The sequence below is a fragment of the Notamacropus eugenii genome, chromosome 5 (genome assembly GCF_028372415.1).
Source record: "Notamacropus eugenii isolate mMacEug1 chromosome 5, mMacEug1.pri_v2, whole genome shotgun sequence".
Lineage (NCBI taxonomy): Eukaryota > Metazoa > Chordata > Mammalia > Diprotodontia > Macropodidae > Notamacropus > Notamacropus eugenii.
The window spans coordinates 301,222,874-301,241,183 of NC_092876.1; the positions used below are offsets into that span (position 1 = coordinate 301,222,874).

General features: G+C 35.7%; 1 protein-coding gene across 12 annotated transcripts in view; it reads left to right on the plus strand.

The window, feature by feature from the left end:
* Nucleotides 1–18,310, plus strand: part of NCKAP5 (NCK associated protein 5) — a 1,146,457-nt gene that overhangs the window by 914,785 nt on the left and 213,362 nt on the right. For all 12 annotated transcript variants that reach the window (XM_072613277.1, XM_072613276.1, XM_072613278.1 and 9 more), the window contains one exon: nt 11,857–11,925. In XM_072613277.1, the coding sequence (XP_072469378.1) occupies nt 11,857–11,925 (69 nt within the window). The remainder of the gene's footprint in view (nt 1–11,856; nt 11,926–18,310) is intronic.

Sequence of the window (18,310 nt, forward strand, 5' to 3'; positions counted from 1 at the left end):
TCTTCTGCCCTCTATATTGAGAGTCTGTTATGCTTTGTGATTCAGAACTACTCTGGCATTTTCATAGTCATCCTCCATGCTGTGAGTATTGCCTGGGTGATACAAGTGCCTAAGATATACTGAGCGCTTAATAAATCCTCTGTTTTTCTAAATATTTTCATTAGGTAAATCACAACCTGTAGTCCCATAGATCTTGAGGTAATAGTGAGAATTTCTTTTATGTGAGTGGTCTAGAATTCAGTACTTCTTAAAACGTGGGTTGCAACCCCATATGGCATCATGAAAAATTTGGCAATAGTAAAAGGTTACTGAACATACAACCAAAAATTAATTAAAATAAAAAGTATAAGGATTCTGAGGTTCTTCTGACAGTGCTTGCTCATGTTGTATTTTATAACTTCTCTGCAGTCTTGGTTCTGAACACAAAGCGTGATTACTTTTTACTGTGCATGCCCTCAGGCCACACAATGCTGATGAACCTGAAATTGGGAAAAGGTATCATAAGTGGAAAAAGTTTAAGAAGACCTGATTGCCAAGGACTCTCTCATCACTTCAACTAGTGCCACATAGCAAGGACTTCTCAGGATCACTTAAATCTCTGGAAAATAAAGCCTTTTATACTATGGCCCGCTGTGGTGATCCACTCCCAAGAACTTGACATTTCTATTTTGCTGACATGAACCATGTTTTTTTTTTTCCACATGAGATCTTCCATTTCCATCAAGTTTGTAGCACAACCTCTCTTCCAATAAAGTAATTCTTTTGTTAAAATCTGCTTCTGTCTGGTAGGGTGATCACTCCATGGACATAGTCTTTTTTACTACCTTCTATTGATATAGTAATCTCTTGGTTCTCTAGTTGTAGCAGTGTTCATTGGTCTAGAATCTTCTCCACTATCTGGATCACCCATGATTTTCCCTGAGCACTTAATTTATAAGTATGGAAGAGTCTTGGAATTCCCCTTCTGATCTCATCAATTTGCAGCTCTTTCAAGAGAGTTCATAGCTTCAGCAATAATGTTTCAGATCAAGGATTTCTTCCCCTAGAGAATTATATCTTCCACCTTTTAAAAACTCACTTGCTGAGTTATTTATTTATTTTGGAGTGTGATTTATTATAATACTATTCATTTTAATTCCACTCGATTTAACAAGAATTTATTGAATACCTCCTCTGTGCCAGGCATTGTTCTAGGTGCTGGGAATTCAAAGAGAAAACAAATGTGATAGACTACATGTTCAAGGAGTGTGTCCTCTACTTGGAAGTATCAGCATGTACACAAATAATCACTTAGCCTCTATCTACCTCAATTTCCTCATCTGTAAAATAGGGATAACCATAGCTCCTATCTCTTAGAGCTTTTCTGAGTACCAAAGGAGATAATGTGTATTTTGCAAATCTTAAAGTAATATATAAATGATGTTTTGTTGTTCTGCTTATGTTATTTGTGTTCTAGAAAAGTCTAAATTAGTATATGGCACTTACTAAGGCTTAACGAGAGTTAAGGGTTCCAAGAGGCATAGGGGTGCAGAGAGAACATTGTAGATACAGCTAGCTATGTGTGTGTGTGTGTGTGTGTGTGTATTATGGGATAAAGCAAGTGGACCAGTTAGGCTGGAATCTAGAATACTTGTGAAGAAGTAATGTGAAACTGCTTGAGAAAGTTAGGTTGGAACCAGGTTGTGAGAGCCTTTACATGTAAAAGGGTTTTGTATTTAGGCAGTAGGGGGCAACTGAAGTTTCATGAACAAGGAAGTGATTTTTCAGACCTGTACATGTCTAGGCCATCCACTATCCTGTCCTAGGATTTTTATGTGGATTATGAGGATAGCATTATAATATATGTTTGTATATCATCACATCTATGATGATACAGTGGATAGAGCATTAGACCTGGACACAGGAAAACCTGATTTCAAATCCTACCTCAGTCACTTAACAGCGTTATGACCCTGGACAAGTCATGTAGACTTTGCCTCAGTTTCCTCATCTATAAAATGGGGACAAAATAATACCTATCACCTAGAGTTGTTTTGAAGATCAAATGAGAAAATATTTATAAAAATGCTTTGAAAAAACTAAAATTATTATGAATTATCATTAACTGCTATGATACAGAACAAGAATTTAGAACCTTTTCTTCTAAAATGTTCTATGATAAGAAAGGAACCAGTACACAAAAATTTAACTTTTTCACTTGGTATGGAGGCCATCATTCTTGAACAGTCTACTTAGAATTCCTTTTTTCACCCATTCAGCGTTTGCAGTTAGTTCCTTTATTTGGATACAACTAGACAAACAATCCAGAACTAAGCTGTAGTGCCTTCTGGGAGCTCTAAAAATTGTAATTGATGATGACCCTGTAAAAAGAATTTCAGTATCCAGCTCCTTTCTTAGGTGTTTTCTGTATTTACAGTTTCTACTACTCTATTAGATTAAAATTTACATGTTCAAATGGCATTGAGTCATGAGGCACCTGGCCAAGACTCTAGTGAATTTTTTCTGATGGTATTTTCAGACAGTGTCCAAAATTAGATAGATGGCAAGATAATTAGGAATGTTTTTTACTATCTTGGATCAAAATTACTTCTTAGCTGAAATCATAATTCCCTTGGCAGATGAGCTGAACCAAGGCATACAGGAAACACCTATGTTATTATAATCTTCAAGTGTATTATTAAAATATTCAGGTGGCACAATGGATAAAGTGTCAGGTCTAAAGTCAGAATGACTGAGTTCAAATCTGGCCTCAGACCCTAGCTACCTATGTAACTTAACCCTGTTAATGCTAGAGAAGTAAAAGGTGAACCACTCCAGTGTCTTTGCTAAGAAAACCCCAAATAGGATCATGAGGAGTTGGATACAGGTATATTATTAAAGCTTTTACAGTGTGGAAGAAACAAGTTTGAATATAATCTAACATGGTCCAAATTGAAGAAGGCCATCATAAAAAAATGTAATTTAAGAAAGTGGTTGGTTGTTTTGTCCTTCATGCTTGAAGAGGCCAAAGTAATATCACTATGTCAGAAATGAAGTATAATGTGTCTAACTATGCCTGATCAGACTAATATAAGCTGAGCAGGGTCTACCACAGGTGGGACACAAATTGCTCCCATAAACATTTGGAGTGCAGATATCACTATATTTGTGCATCTCACATTTCTTTTGAGATACTGAAATTCGGATTTGCTTATAGAGCTTAATACCTTTTGTGATGTGAGCACACCATATTGGGTGGTCCTTCTCCAGTGTCTTCCATGCCTCACAACTGATTCCAAAGTTCTTGCTTCTTCTGATCTTTGTGAATTCAAGAAATAGTCATCAATCACCTGCTATGTACAATGTACAGTGTGAGACATCAGGAGTTAAAATCAATGTCTATATTGTCTTCAGAACTGGGGGTGGGGACATGGTTCTGACTGGTCTGGTACATAGGTGCTTAATAAATGCTAGTTGACTGGTATATCTACAAATAAGTATGTTACATGGTGGTTAGAGTGTAATACAGACAAAGGAGAAATATTCTAGGAAGATTTGAGAAAGAAGAAAATATTTTAATCTTTGGTAAAGTAGAAAATAAATGTTTTCTCATTTGTAGGGCCATCATCAATTTGCTTTTTCTCTTTCTATGTCAGTCTTATAAGTAGCCATGGTTTCCACACATTATGAAACATTTTTCCCTCTAGCTTTCCTACTATGATATTTACATCCTTCCTCAATTTTCCTTTGTGATTGTTTATGTCTTTCTTTGCATGTGTTCTGTCCATTTATTTTCAAAATAACTGGCCTTCAATAGCATTTACTTTCATAATAATATTGCACCTGTTCTTGTTTCTGGTCTAAATGAATGATTTGCTTTGGACAGTTAATGAAAAATAAGCATTTCTTTATTAACGTCTCAGCTTCAGCTCTACCATTCTTTGACCTCAATTTATTATGATTATTTTTTTTCCCTTTGGAATACAAGGCAGGTTGTTTGGGAGTTAGAAGTTTATTTGACTAAACTGATTCACAGAGCAGAGGAATTCAAAAACTACTTAGTCTTTATTTTGCTTCCCTCTTTAAAGACGTAAACAAAAGAAAAATACATTTGTTTTGAAAACTAATCCCTGTCTTATGAAAGGGGAAGAGATATTGCAATACCTCATAAAACCTGAATTATCATTAACACCATAGGATAGCAGTTAACTACCAAAACTGAAACTTTTGTAACTATAACATTTCTGTGTTATTTCCTTGTTCTCTACTCAGGAGAAAAATTAGTAGCATAACGGGGAAGGATATGATGGAAGTGCCTTGCTGTTGGCCACAAGTAGTATGAAACTAATACTATAACATTTTTCCTAAAGGGGGTAGACTCTTAAACATATTTTCCCTAATGAAAGAAAACAAGAAGAAGAATAAATAATTATTGGCTCCCTGAAGCATCTGCAAAAAAGAATAAGAACAACCATCGCTATTTTCCCTCATTAGAAAGTGTGCCCCAGAGCCTAAGCTCTTTAGGAGATGAACCAGAATTGTTATCATCATCATTATTCCTAAAAATAATAATAACAGTGACAATGGTAATAATGATAATCAAAGACTCTATTTCTTTGTTTCATTATAACTAGTGACCCAGCTGAAGTGAACAGAATGATTTTTACCATTTACATGAAGAGAGGAGTAAAATCATAGTATTGGTTAATTTCGTGCACTCCTGGAAAATATTAGTCAATGTTCTGTCTCTCCCTTATTAAATTACACTGATTTCAAATTCTTGACGATTCAAATAATTGGTCAATAAGTATTTATTCAATGTGTACTATCACTTATCAAAAAAACTATAGACATTTAAATACCTGCTGTGTGCAAGAGACTATGCTAGGAACCATGAGGATTCATGATTTATTAGACAGTATCTCTACTTTCTTTATATATATATATATTTACTTACTTATTTGTTTATTTATTTTGAATGTCCTACAGTCACTACCATGTAACTTAGTTTTTTTTCTCTCCGTCTCCTTTCCCCCTCTCCCCTCCCTCCCCGAGACAGCATACAATTTTATATAGGTTCTACACATACATTCCTATTAAATACATTTTCACCTTAGTCATGTTGCATAAAAGAATTAAAATGAATGGGAGAAATCATATAACAAACCAAACTGTAATACAAAAGGAGATGATCTGCTACATTCTGTGATCGAATTCCAATTCCAATTTTTTTAGGTCCTTGCATTGCAATGAAGTTCCAAGTATACCAGAAAAAATCCTCTCACACTGTGGTTATTGCTGTGTACAAAGTTCTCCTGGTTCTGCTCCTTTCACTCAGCATCAGTTCACATAAGTCTTTCCGGGCCTCTCTGAAGTCTTCCTGTTCATCATTTCTTATAGCACAATAGTATTCCATTACATGCATACCACAATTTATTCAGCCATTCCCCAATTTATGGGCATCCCCTTGATTTCCAGTTTTGGGCCACCACAAAGAGTGCTGGCTGCTATAAATATTTTTGTACATGTGGGACCCTTTCCCATTTTTATGATGTCTTGGGGATACTGTCCTAGAAGTGATATTACTGGGTCAAAGGGTATGCACATTTTTGTAGCCCCAGTATCTCTACTTCCAAAGAACTTAGAATGTAATTGAATGATACAAGACTAACCCACGTGAAATTATTAGCACACAATTCAGGGTATCTAACTGATGTTTAAAGTACATAAGCCTGACTAGACATGCTAAGGAGTTTAGAGGGAAAAGATAAATGAGGCCTGACATAGGTGAGGACGGTTTCCTAGAGTTAAATAGGATTTAAGTTGAAATTTCAAGATGTAAATGAGAAAAAGGAGGATATTTTAGATTAGAGGAGCAACACTGTGGGGACATATATAACAATAATATGTTATGCATAACGGGAAGACCAGCTCAACTAAAATACAGGGAGTATATTGGAAATAAAGATGGGCAGGCAAATTAGAACCTACAGTGAATTTAAAAAGCCAAAATGTCATAGGAAAAATGAAGCTATCAAAGAATTTTTGAGCAGAAAAGCTTTACCTTTTACCTGTAAAATAGTTTATCTTAACACAGAACTTAGCACAACAGTATATGCTCAGTGAATATTTGTTAAATCAAAGAATAATAACCATGAGAAAGGTTTTACCAAACACATGAAATGTATAACCAGTATTATAAGGGTAATACCTTGATTCCCAAGAGAAGATCTTCAAGCACTTTAAAAACAATTGTTTTCCCCAATTGATAAATGGTCAAAGGATATGAACAGGCAGTTTTCAGAGGAAGAAATTAAAGCTATCTACAGTCATATGAAAAAATGCTCTAAATCACTATTGATCAGAGAAATGCAAATCAAAACAACTCTGAGGTACCACATCACACCTATCCAATTGGCTAACATGACACAACAGGATGATGGCAAATGTTGGAGAGGATGTGGAAGAGTTGGAACTCTAATTCATTGTTGGTGGAGCTGTGAGCTGATCCAACCATTCTGGAGAGCAATTTGGAACTATGCCCAAAGGGCTACAAAAATGTGCACACCCTTTGACCCAGTAATACCACTTCTAGGACTGTATCCCCAAGACATCATAAAAATGGGAAAGGGTCCCACATGTACAAAAATATTTATAGCAGCCAGCACTCTTTGTGGTGGCCAAAAACTGGAAATCAAGGGGATTCCCATCAGTTGGGGATTAGGTAAATAAATTGTGGTATATGAATGTAATGGAGTACTATTGTACTATGAGAAATGATGAACACAAAGACTTCAGAGAGGCCTGGAAAGACTTAGATGATCTGATGCTGAGTGAAAGGAGCAGAACCAGGAGAATTTTGTGCACAGCAAAAACCACAGTGTGAGAGGATTTTTCCTGGTATACTTGGAACTTCATAGCAATGCAAGGACCTAAAAAATTCCCAGTGGTCTCTTAAGGCAAAATGCCTTCCACATCCAGGGAAAGAACTATGGAATTTGATTGCAGAATGTAGTAGGTCATCTTCTTTTGTATTACGTTTTGGTTTGTTTTATGATTTCTCCCATCATTTTAATTCTTCTGTGCAACGTGACTAAGGTGAAAATGTATTTAATAGGAATGTATGTGTAGAACCTGTATAAAATTGTATGTCATCTCAGGGAGGTAGGGAGGAAGGAGGGAAAGGGAGGGGGAAACAATCTGAGTTATATGGAACTGATTGCAGAACACTGAAAACAAATAAAATAATAGTAAAAAAAGAAAAGAAAAAAGAAACAATTGTTTATAAATAACATGATTTCCATATAAATCAAGGCTGACACTTTTGATGCAAATGATAAATACTTTATGTACCATAAATCTGATTTATTTCTATTTTTCAAAGACCTGTGATTTCACCATTATGGATATTTGCTTTACCAGCTTTGACCACAATTCCCCCATTCCTTAGTGGTCAGTCTGCCTGAATTGCAATTCATTACCCCATGTCCAAATTTATCTAGGCTGATTCCGAGATAATATTGTTGTCTATCCTGGGGCCTGTTCTCAAAGCCTTTCCATCTAGATATACCATAACTGAAATGAATGCTTGGGGAAAAAAAGCATTTATTAAACATTTAGTATATGCATAGCACTGTGCTAAGCATTGGGGATACAAGTAGAAAAATAAGACAGCCCCTTCTCTCAGTGAGCTCACAGTCTAATAGGGGAGAAAGTATTTATAAAAGGTTTCAGGCCCAAGTCAAATGGAAAGGTCACGTGGTTCTTAGGGTCAACAGCAAGTCACGTGCTAATGATCCTTTTTAATGTTATTTTAGTTGATAAAACAGTGTCAATTTGACAGTCTCAAGGACTTTGACAACAAACTTTCTTTTCTGGGTCTTTACTAGATGTATATCTAAATATAGCGCCTTCAGGAACAGTTGCCAGGCTGTGTCTTTATAAAAAATTGCTTCCCAATGTGATGAATGTGGATATTCTGATGGAAGCATTACTGTTTCCAAGGCTCTTCAGTTCAGGGTCCTGGACTGTCTCAAACATTGCTGATACAGTATTCGAAGAACGCTTTCATATCTTAATGAAGTATTTGCTTTAGGAGAGCACCATTCAATATAGTCTCTCATAAAACTTTTTTTCTTTTTTAACATTTAAGAAAGTCACATTTTATACTTCATTTTGGTCAGTTCAAATTAGCATAGGCTCATATGATGTGGTTTTCTGATTATGTTCATTCATTAAAAATTTTCAGAACAGTTAGCAGGGGAAAAAAACAGGTTTTTCTAGATCAATCACCCAGGACCATATTAGTACCAGAGACCCCATAGGTAGATAGGCTATCCTATAACTATTTATGAAAAAACACTTGGATATCTTAAATAACAAAGTGGAATATAAAGCATCACCAATACATTAACTTAGAAACTGTAATTATATCCTTGAGGATTTATTTATTTTGTAAAATGCTAATTTAGAAGTAGAATGCTCTAAGGCTAGCTTTCTGTGATACCCACATTCTCATATTTTCTTTCTTCTTTTTGGCCTAGAATTCCCAGCTATTGTTGGAGTACTATGTGGGTTTTAAAAATCCTATTTAATTAAAGGGCTTCTCCTTTTTTCCCTCTTTTGCCCTATCTTAGTTGCAGGTCAATCCTGAATTCTTAATAAATGTGAATGGGGAAGATAAATTTATGGGTTGAAGATTACATTAATGTGACCAAGATAATTGTTAATATCTTCATTGTCCCTTTGGACATAATGGATTATATCAATTAATTGGTCTTTGGAACAGAATATGTTAACCATGAATGTGTTCATTTTATCTTTACCAGTACACTATAAGTACTTTATTTCCTGGGATCTTATGGATTGACGGAGCAGTAAAAGTGAGGCGAGTTACATAAACTGTGTAATGGTGGTAATTATCTGAACAAATCGATTGCAGTGTTTTTGCTATGTGATATGTCAAGAGAAGCCAGATTCAGGCATCCCATATAAATTCCTTGGTCCAACTTTAATTTCCTTACACATTTTTTTTCTCCAGGCATTTAAAAAGAAACCTCTTTGTACTTACTTTACCATTTTATTTTCTTTATCTCTTACCATTGTGCTTTGCACTTCATATTTACTAAAACAAGTCAACCCCATAGGCACAAAATTTTCAAAGTACAAAAAAATGACACAAAACACTAACTTCTTGAAATTTGAGTTCTAGATCCATACTGTACTGCTGTTACCATGCATACATTGTGTATTGATGTTTCTGAGATTTCACAAGAAGGCAAAATGGTACAGTGGGAAAATGCCTGATTCTGGAGTCAGAGAACGTGGGTCCAGATATCACATTGGACGCTTAGTACCTATGTAACCTTGGGCAAACTGTTCAGCTCCTTTTCCTCATTTGTATTATGAGTGATTTGGAGTAGGTCAACTGTGGGGTCCCTTCAAGTACTAAATCTATGATCCTGTGAGTATGTCCACCAGCAATGCTGAATATAAACCATTCATGCTTCCAAACATTTTATGATTCACATGGGCATGCTCCTGTACTCTTCCACAGGATTGCCTTCTGATGGGTCACTATGTCGCTATGTCCATTGACATTGTGTAGATACCAGTGGATTACATAGGATGCCTCAGTTGTACCTACAGGATAAAACCACATAGTTTTACAGTCTTTTTTGCTTATATCTTTTTATACTACTTCTGAAATCTCTCCTTGTTTCAATATATTTCAATATTTAGAATTCAATATTTAGGCAATATGTTTCAACCTACTCATCCTTACTATGAACCTCTCCTTTGCCCCTTAGGTGACCCACAACTTTAAATGTTCTGAGAGTATGGCACTACATGACTCATAGCCTAAAATTATCAGAAAAATATTGATGTTTAAGAGAAAAGTTTAGGGAGAAGTTTGACTTCTTTAAAGCCATTACACAATTTCCTAAATGCGATCCACCCTTCTCTCATCCTTATTTTCAATTCTGGATTTAGTCTATGGCCCATTCACAGTGTTTATATGTATCATGTTGTATTTCAGTCATGTCCAATGCTTCATCATCCCATGGATCATAGCATACCAATGCTGTCCATGGAATTTTCTTGATGAACATGCTAAGGTATTTTGCCTTTTCCTTCTCCACTATATGTATGTGGATATCCTTTGTGTGATTATAGATCATATCTACAGTGTTTAAAAATTTGATTGAGTTAGCACATTACTTATAAGCAGGAGTGTCTGGAACATCTTGCCATCTATAAGTAATCCTACTTGAATTTGTTCTCTGCCATGCATATTCTCCGTGATTATGACAAATTCCTTGGGTGACCATGTATTTCCCTGTTTTGTGCCTCACTTGATATTAATAATCAGAAGGTCACTACGTCTGTTTTTAAGTCTGTCAACAAATCCTCTATGATTTTGATATATAAATTTGGAGACATCTTAATGAGAGCATTTTAGGGTGGCATTTTGCTCCAACGATTCAAATGCTTGATAGTAAATAAAAAATGCGGCTTTACTGTCATTGATGGAGTAAAGAGTTTATTTTTAAAATCTTGACAGATGTCCCATTTTTATTTGTCTGATTTGTCTCTTTTTTAATGTATCCTTAAAAGGTGTTGATATGTGACTTAATCACATTTCTTGACAGTATTTTTATAAGTTTCTTTGCTGCTACTGATTTTCTATAATATGATACTGCTTATAATTATCACCTCCATGAGAGTTTACATATGACTTTGCATTCTATTCTGCATTGCCTTTGACTAGTAACTCTCTCCAGTTGGTAAGGACATTAAGAATTTTTTGACTGATACAATTGTCTTCTCATTGTGTAAGCAATTGTTACAAATCTGTAACAATACCTATACATTTATTTACTTCCTGTTGTTAAGCAACAATTTATGTAATGGGTTGAACTTGTCTCAAATATATTCCTTCTAATCTGGCATTGATTTTTATCTTTGCTTTTAACAAATCAATGATCTTACTCTGTATATAGACTAAGATTAGAATATGATTCCCACATTAGTATCCAATCATTCCTTATCTATTAAAATATTATCAATTTCATTTCTGGTGAGTAGTTCCTCCTGACTGTCTTCATGAAGAAAGAATTTATGAGAAAGGGGTATGAGACTCCTGAATAGTCTATAAGCTTTTGAGCTTTCTTTGTTTCTTTAATCCTGAACCATGTCTTCCGGTATCTTTTTCTACTCTAATACGTGTTTGTTGTTGCTTTAAAAAACATTACATTAGTCAATTACTATTCTCATCCCTGTATGAGCTTTTGAGGGAAATGAAAAAAGGCATTAAAATAGGGCAGGGAGAATAAAGATATTTAAGCATAGATTAAACCACATTTTTTCTTTGAAACATTTTTGGGTCCAAAAACTGTCCTTTATTTCTCAAGTTCATATGAACATTATCTGTTTGAATTTTAAGATATGTTTTGATGCAGTTAGTTACTTGGCATTCTTTCCTGTGATTCAAGCTTCAAGTAGTGAACTCTGGCAGACCTTAATGAAGTGGGTAGGACATTTCTCATTTCATGTGTTAGTAAAATAAAATATGAATTGTGATACTTTATGAAAAACAACTCTTACCATGATTCATGAATTGGTTTTGTACCTGTTCAGAATACCAACTTGTATATTTTTCTACGTTATAATGTAATGTATTTTTGTGAACAATTTGATAAGACTGAAGTCATTCCAGAGTTATTTATAACAGTATTTATATCAAATGTGTTGTGTGTATTTTTAAAAGATTATTTTGGATCCTGAGGAGTTATGCTTGGTAAATATATTGAATAAGTTGTCACATAACACAACATTTCATTGATTCATTTTTATTATTTTTGTATCTTACTGCAGGCAGAAAATTCAGCACTGGCTTTGGAAAATGAAAATCAAAGGGAACAATATGAAAGATGTCTTGACGAGGTAAGGTAGATGGAAAGCTTTCCCGATAAGGTATCTGACAATTTAGGATTCCCCCAATCTGGTTTTCCTATTGCTCATATTTATGAGAGACTAAAGGCTTTTAGCATTATTTCTCTTTAATGTCAGACAGTAAATGTATGGCAGTCCAGAAGGGCTGCTTTAACTTAATTTTTCATTTGTGAGGCTGTGAATTCCTTTTGATGATTGTTTCATATTCTTATATCACAATGAGAGATTTGAGGAATATTCTTCATTATATGATGAACTCAAAGGATCCAACAACTATAATCCTGGCCTGCAAGACTTTAAATATTAATGTGTGAAAAATAAAACCTGAGAACAAATGCTACCGTGATCCAAGGCAAGTCAGGAAAGTTATGGGTGGATTGTACTCCAGAATGGATAGGATTTGTGTAAAAGAACACCTGGAAATAAGAGAAAGGAGGGGCTTTGGCTCAAATTTTGAAATCAAGATAAAAGCAATAGAAGGGAAATAAGTGAAGAGGAAAAAGAGAAGTGAGGAGGAAAAATTGAGCAGAATATAAGACAGTCCCCTATGCATGAGAACACTCAATAAATATTATTTGATGATAGTGAGGAGATGGAGACAAAGATGTTAGATGTTTCTGAGAAGGGTATAGAATCTTGAGGTCTACATATTGTTCGCATCTTCTTCTCAAGGATTCTTATCACATCGTGTCAGCTCCCACACAGGATAAATTGATGTTGAGACAAAATAAAAGTGGCTTTGTCATTTAGGCAAGAATCCATATTTCCACACACAATGAAGATTTTACCTGAGATGCTGTCTGTGATTTTATTGATGATTTGAAAGGGAATTAATTTTATTAACCAATCATGAAATTTCATGATGTTTAAGGTAGCCTGTCTTGCAGTAGAACAGGGATGAGAAAATGAATGCAGAATTCATAAGCTTTGGGAAAATCCAATTGGGAATCTGAAGTGTACTTTGAATTATTTTCCAAACAGTAGTCGAAGAAGATTTATGCTAAAACAAGCCCACATTCCCTTACTAGGTCTGACCCTGTAACTGATGGCACATTTCTATAATAATTGACAAAGGAAAGGGTGTGGTCTCCATCCATGGAACAAACAGGAGATGATTCCCATGGGGATCCAGCCCATTATCTTCATTACATTGGCACAGTGAGTTAGGCACCAGTATCGTAACCTCCATCTTGATTTTACAGAGACCTAAGACCCTACAATGAATTTCCAAACTGTTTTCCTTCCTAGAGAGAGGCTATATTGATTAATATTCTCAAATATCAGCTACTATGGCAAAATTGGAGCCCCAAACATGTGCTTATCCAGGGCTTAAAGAACAACAATTAAAACATTTCTCCAATACCTTTGGTCCAAAGAGACAGATATGTGATGAGGAAAGATAACTCAAACTGCCTTGATGCCATCCCTGTAGCCCTAACCCCTATATCCCTGACCAAATGCTGCCCTCGAGTTTGGGATGAGAAAATCAAAAGGATCTCCAAATGATTAAAAGAACTAACATCTCTCATGGGTATTTTCAGTGATCAGTATGTCAGTCTCATCTTCTGCATACCAGCTGCAGCTTATTCTGTATTTTAAAGTCAGCTTTTATATGAATCACAGCCATAGAAGAGTGGTTTCTTTTATTTGTCAGTAGCTGACCACCACAGTTCTCCTGAAATCTGCCTACCTTTAAAAATCCCATGATATTTCTTTAGAGGCATTGATATTTTAGGAAATGTTTTCTACTAGGGCTATGCATTGCCTTTTTTAACTGTGGTTCCACCTCCTCCATGACACATGCCCTCGGGCTTCTACACCTCAGGTGAAAGCCCGAATGATGCAAGACAAGCCATCACCCCTGAAATAATCCTGTCACAAGCTCAATTGAGAAAATGCAGAAAAAATTTTAAAAAAAAATAAAACATCCATGTTTTTACAGCAAAGATTTTTTTTTTGTCAAGAGAGTTAGCTTTTACACAAAGAGCCACTTCTGAATGTAGTGCAATGTCACTGCCCTATTTTGCATTCAAGTAAACTGGCCATTGGATTCCCGTGCCAGTTGTTGTTCAACTAATTATATGAGTTAGACAAATATATTTACACATATTGTATTAGAACACCATCCAAGGTACAGCTGATTGCAATAATGATGCCAACTGGAAATTCTTTTCAAGGCTTTTTATACTAATTAAACAAACTAACAAGGTAAAGTCACCCATGTTATTTCCTTGCTCATGGTTGTTGTTGTTGTTGTTTGCTTTTTTGTTTTTTTAATAACCTGCACAGGTGGATAGAATGTAAATTCGAAATAAACTTCAATCCCTTCCGCAGTGATGATTGTTATTTTCCATAGAATTCAGTGAATAGTAAGATTTTGAAAGAGGGGTTAGGGAATGAACTTGGGATAACATCATTGAAATGCTCTCAGTTCTAGAAAAAGAATCCATCAGTCTAATGTAAATACACATGGGTACACACACACACACACACACACACACACACACACACACACACACACACACACACACACACAAATTCCCTGTTCTGAAAAATCAAATGTAAAACCTAGGATTATCCTTTTGTCCCTTGGGGGATTGGAAGCTTACATATTTAATCCTAGTTCATTGTCTAGGTGTTTGACAGGCAGTTTTTTGGCTAGGAGTAGAGTAGTGTTTATTCTCATTATTGCCCTGACTTCGGTTCCTTTTAAGCCTAACTTAAATGTAAAAGAAATGAATGCACAAGCCTAAGAAAAAACAAAATACAAATAAACCCTCCAGTATCATTTTAAAGAAAAGTCTTAGAACTACTGACCTTTTAATATCATTATAAATGTATCTGCATTAGCTAAAATATGAAGACAAAAGCTTCATGAAAGGATATTTTCTTCACTTTTTGAAACTTTAAAAAGCAATTGGCAGCAGAGCATAGAAACCATTTTGATTTAATTTGTAACTCAATAATATCTGTCAATGAAAATCTACATCTGAAAAATTGACTATTCAGAAAAGGAAAGCTAATGCTGAATTTCTTGTAAATAAAGAAGGCTAGGTTGATTTTTTCTCTTGCTTCTCAACCTACCATCTTACAATATACCACAAGGACAGAAGGAAATCAGACATTTGATCTAATGCTATTAGCATAATTCTGAAAAACAAAAGAAACAACCAAAGATTTCTAAAAATTCAAGGCTAAAGAAAAGCAGAGGTTTGAAATAGGTCAAGGAGGCTTGAATTTGCCTCCACAGAACATATGAATGAAATATCCAGACATCATAAGACACTTTCTACTCAAACCTGGACCCAGGACGTTCATTAATATCCATGTACTTGAATGGTCACTTCTCAAGTGACTTTTTAAAATGAAGTTTTTAAGAAAGATCGTCTTACTGGTCTAAGGAATTTGCAAATATTACAGCTCAGTTTGATTTCTCTTCTATTTCCACTCTCTAATGCAAATGAGAGAGAGACAGGGGGAGAGAGAGAGAGAGAAAGAGAGAACAGGGAGAGAGAGAGAAAGAGAGAACAGGGAGAGAGGGAGGGAGGGAGGGAGGAAGGGAGAGAAAGAGAGAGAGAGAGAGAGCACACGAGCGAGCTAGCTCTCACTTATTAAGTACTTGGCACTTGATAAATATTGGGAATTCAAATAGCAGCAAGCAAAGTGGTCCCAGTTCTCAAAGAGCTTACATTCTCAAGGAATTACAATATATGAAAGAGGAGGGGAAATATCCTTGTAATGTAGGTGAGGAGAAAAAGGAGGAGTCCACAGAAATGGACATCAGGCATTCGATGTGAAGCACAGCCAGGGTCATTCCTAAAATCCTCAAAGAGGGGGAGGGAATCATCAAAGAGGAGAAAAGAGCCCCAGCAATTTAGGACTCACTGCTTCCTTCAAGAGTTAGTTCATATTCAGGGATTACAAACTCACTTTTTATTCACCAAAATATAATTTGGAAGGCAAAAACATCATTAGGGATAATCATTCAACACATTTGGAAGTCATCTTGTTGGTTGTGACAGATTGATCATGTCTTTTGATTTATTCATGTCAGTGCTTCAATTTGTTAATACAGATAATTGAAGGGACAACAGAAAAAGGAAAACTTTTTATTAATTTCTTAACCTGGGATCTGTGAACCTGTTTTTTTTTCAAGAAATTTTTTGATAACTACATTTTAATATAATTGTTTTCCTTTGTAATTATAAGGATTTTATATCATACATTTAAAAACATGACTGTGAGAAAAAATCCATAGAACCCAACCAACTGCCAAAGTGGTACTTGACACAAAAAAAGTTTACATACTTTAGGACTTTTTAAATCTTTAAGTTAAATTTAATCCTTTCAATGAGCCAAAGTCTATTTTCTCTTCCTCCCTCCCTCTACTGAAAAAGAAAAACAAAAACCTTGTAACAAATATATGTAGTCAAGCAAAACAAATCCCCACTTCAGCCACATCCAAAAAAATGTATCTGCAACCTGATTTCCTCATGTCTTTGTCATCATCTTCTGGAGTCATAGTTGGTCACTACATGGATCAGAGTTCTTAAACCTTTCCAAGTTGATTGCCTTTTTAATGTTGTTGTTATCTCCTAAAATGTTTTTTCTGGTTTTACTCACTTTACTCTGCATCAATTCGTGCACATCTTCCTAGGTTTCTCTCTAATGCCTTCTGCATTTAAACTCTTCTTTTTCAGTGGTATACTTATAAATACATGTTACACAAATTAGTATTTTGACTTAAATTTCACATTACACCTGCTTGTCAACTTCATGCATTGTAGAGGGTCATTTCCCTTGAGGGCAGAGAGTGCCTCGTTTTCATATTTCTATCCATAGTGCCATAGCATAAAATTGAATTGTTTCAGACTAAAATGGGAGCTTCCTTCCCTAATTTCCTTCATCTACCAGTGATTCCAATAGTCTCAGAAAAAAACTGAGTGGTCAGCAATTCTGTGTCTGTTTTCAAAAAACTAGTGAAAACATAATGCTTGATTGCTTATAGGGAGCAAAAGAATAGCAATTCAATTAAGCAAGCATTTATTTAGTATCCAAGTATCAGACACTGTGTTAGGGAATAGAAAGGTTAAGCCAAAGTGAAAGAATTCCTAACATCAGAGAGACTTCACATTCTACCAGGAGAAAATGCCTGTATACAAATGTGTAAATAAAGGCTGTCTAGAAATACACAAAGTGATTTATTTGCTCCTGCAAATCAAAGGGAAGAAGTCACTAAGATCATGAATTCAAATAAAACTTCTCGTAGGAGTGACACTTGAGTGTAGCTCAGGATCCTGAATGGGGGTGGGGCATAGAAGTAGGAGGTGGAACTTTATTTATTAAGAATAGCAGGTAGAGCAATTTGCTACGATCGTTTGGGTGCTGATCAATCTGGAAGGTACTTAGTTAGATTTCTAGGAATTTCAAGAGTGGGGGTCCCATGCTAAATATAAAGAAAGGGAAAGAGGAAAGGACAAGAAAAGGATCATAGTTTTAAGACTGAAAGAGATTTCAAAGGCCATCTAGTACAACAGCCCTCATTTTATAGGTGAGGAAACTGTCATAGGGAAGTAAAGGGACTGCCCAAATGTGCATATGTAGTATGAAAGGCAGAATTTTTTCCCAGGTCCTTTTACTCTAGATTCAGTCTTCCTTCCCTTGGAGCACACTGCCTCTCCAAGAGAAACAAAAGGAAAAAAACTAGAGGATGAGCCCATAGAAGAAGAGTCATGGATGGACATCTTCACATATGCCAGCAGGGATACCAGGAAGTCTACCACTTGGTGCAATGGAAGGATCTCATTATATTTGGATTCAGAGGCCCTATGTTCAACTCCTCCCTCTTCCACTTGTTAGCTGTGTGACATTGGCCACCTCCTCTTTTAAACCTCAGTGTCCTCTTCTGTAACATAAGGGACCTCTTAGTCCTTTCCAGTTCTTAATCTATAAACCTACATAGTATTAGAGGAACCAAGGTGACTGGAAGAAGTCCTGAAAAGAAAGAAACATGAGAGGTATCTTGCAGTTTGCTCTTAGAGCTTCCAACTCGCCTCCTTGCTCCTCTTTCTTCTGGAAAGCCCTGGGGATGTTTGAAGTAGAAGAAGCGTGGGTCTCAAAGGGCCAACAGCAGCTTCCTTCAGCAGGTGTCAATTCCCCTGGCATCCCTGGCTGCTGCGGCTGCTTTCCTTTCTTAGGAGAGGGAACAAAGCAGTTGAAGCTAGAGTGATTTGTTCTCATTAGCTGGGCCTGTAGGTGTGTTTCTTTGCAACATAAGTGCTGAGGTTTAACACTAAGATGAGAAAAGTAGCTGATTCCAGGGGACTATCACATATGCCTATTAAAGATTTCCAAGTGTACATTACACGCATAGGCC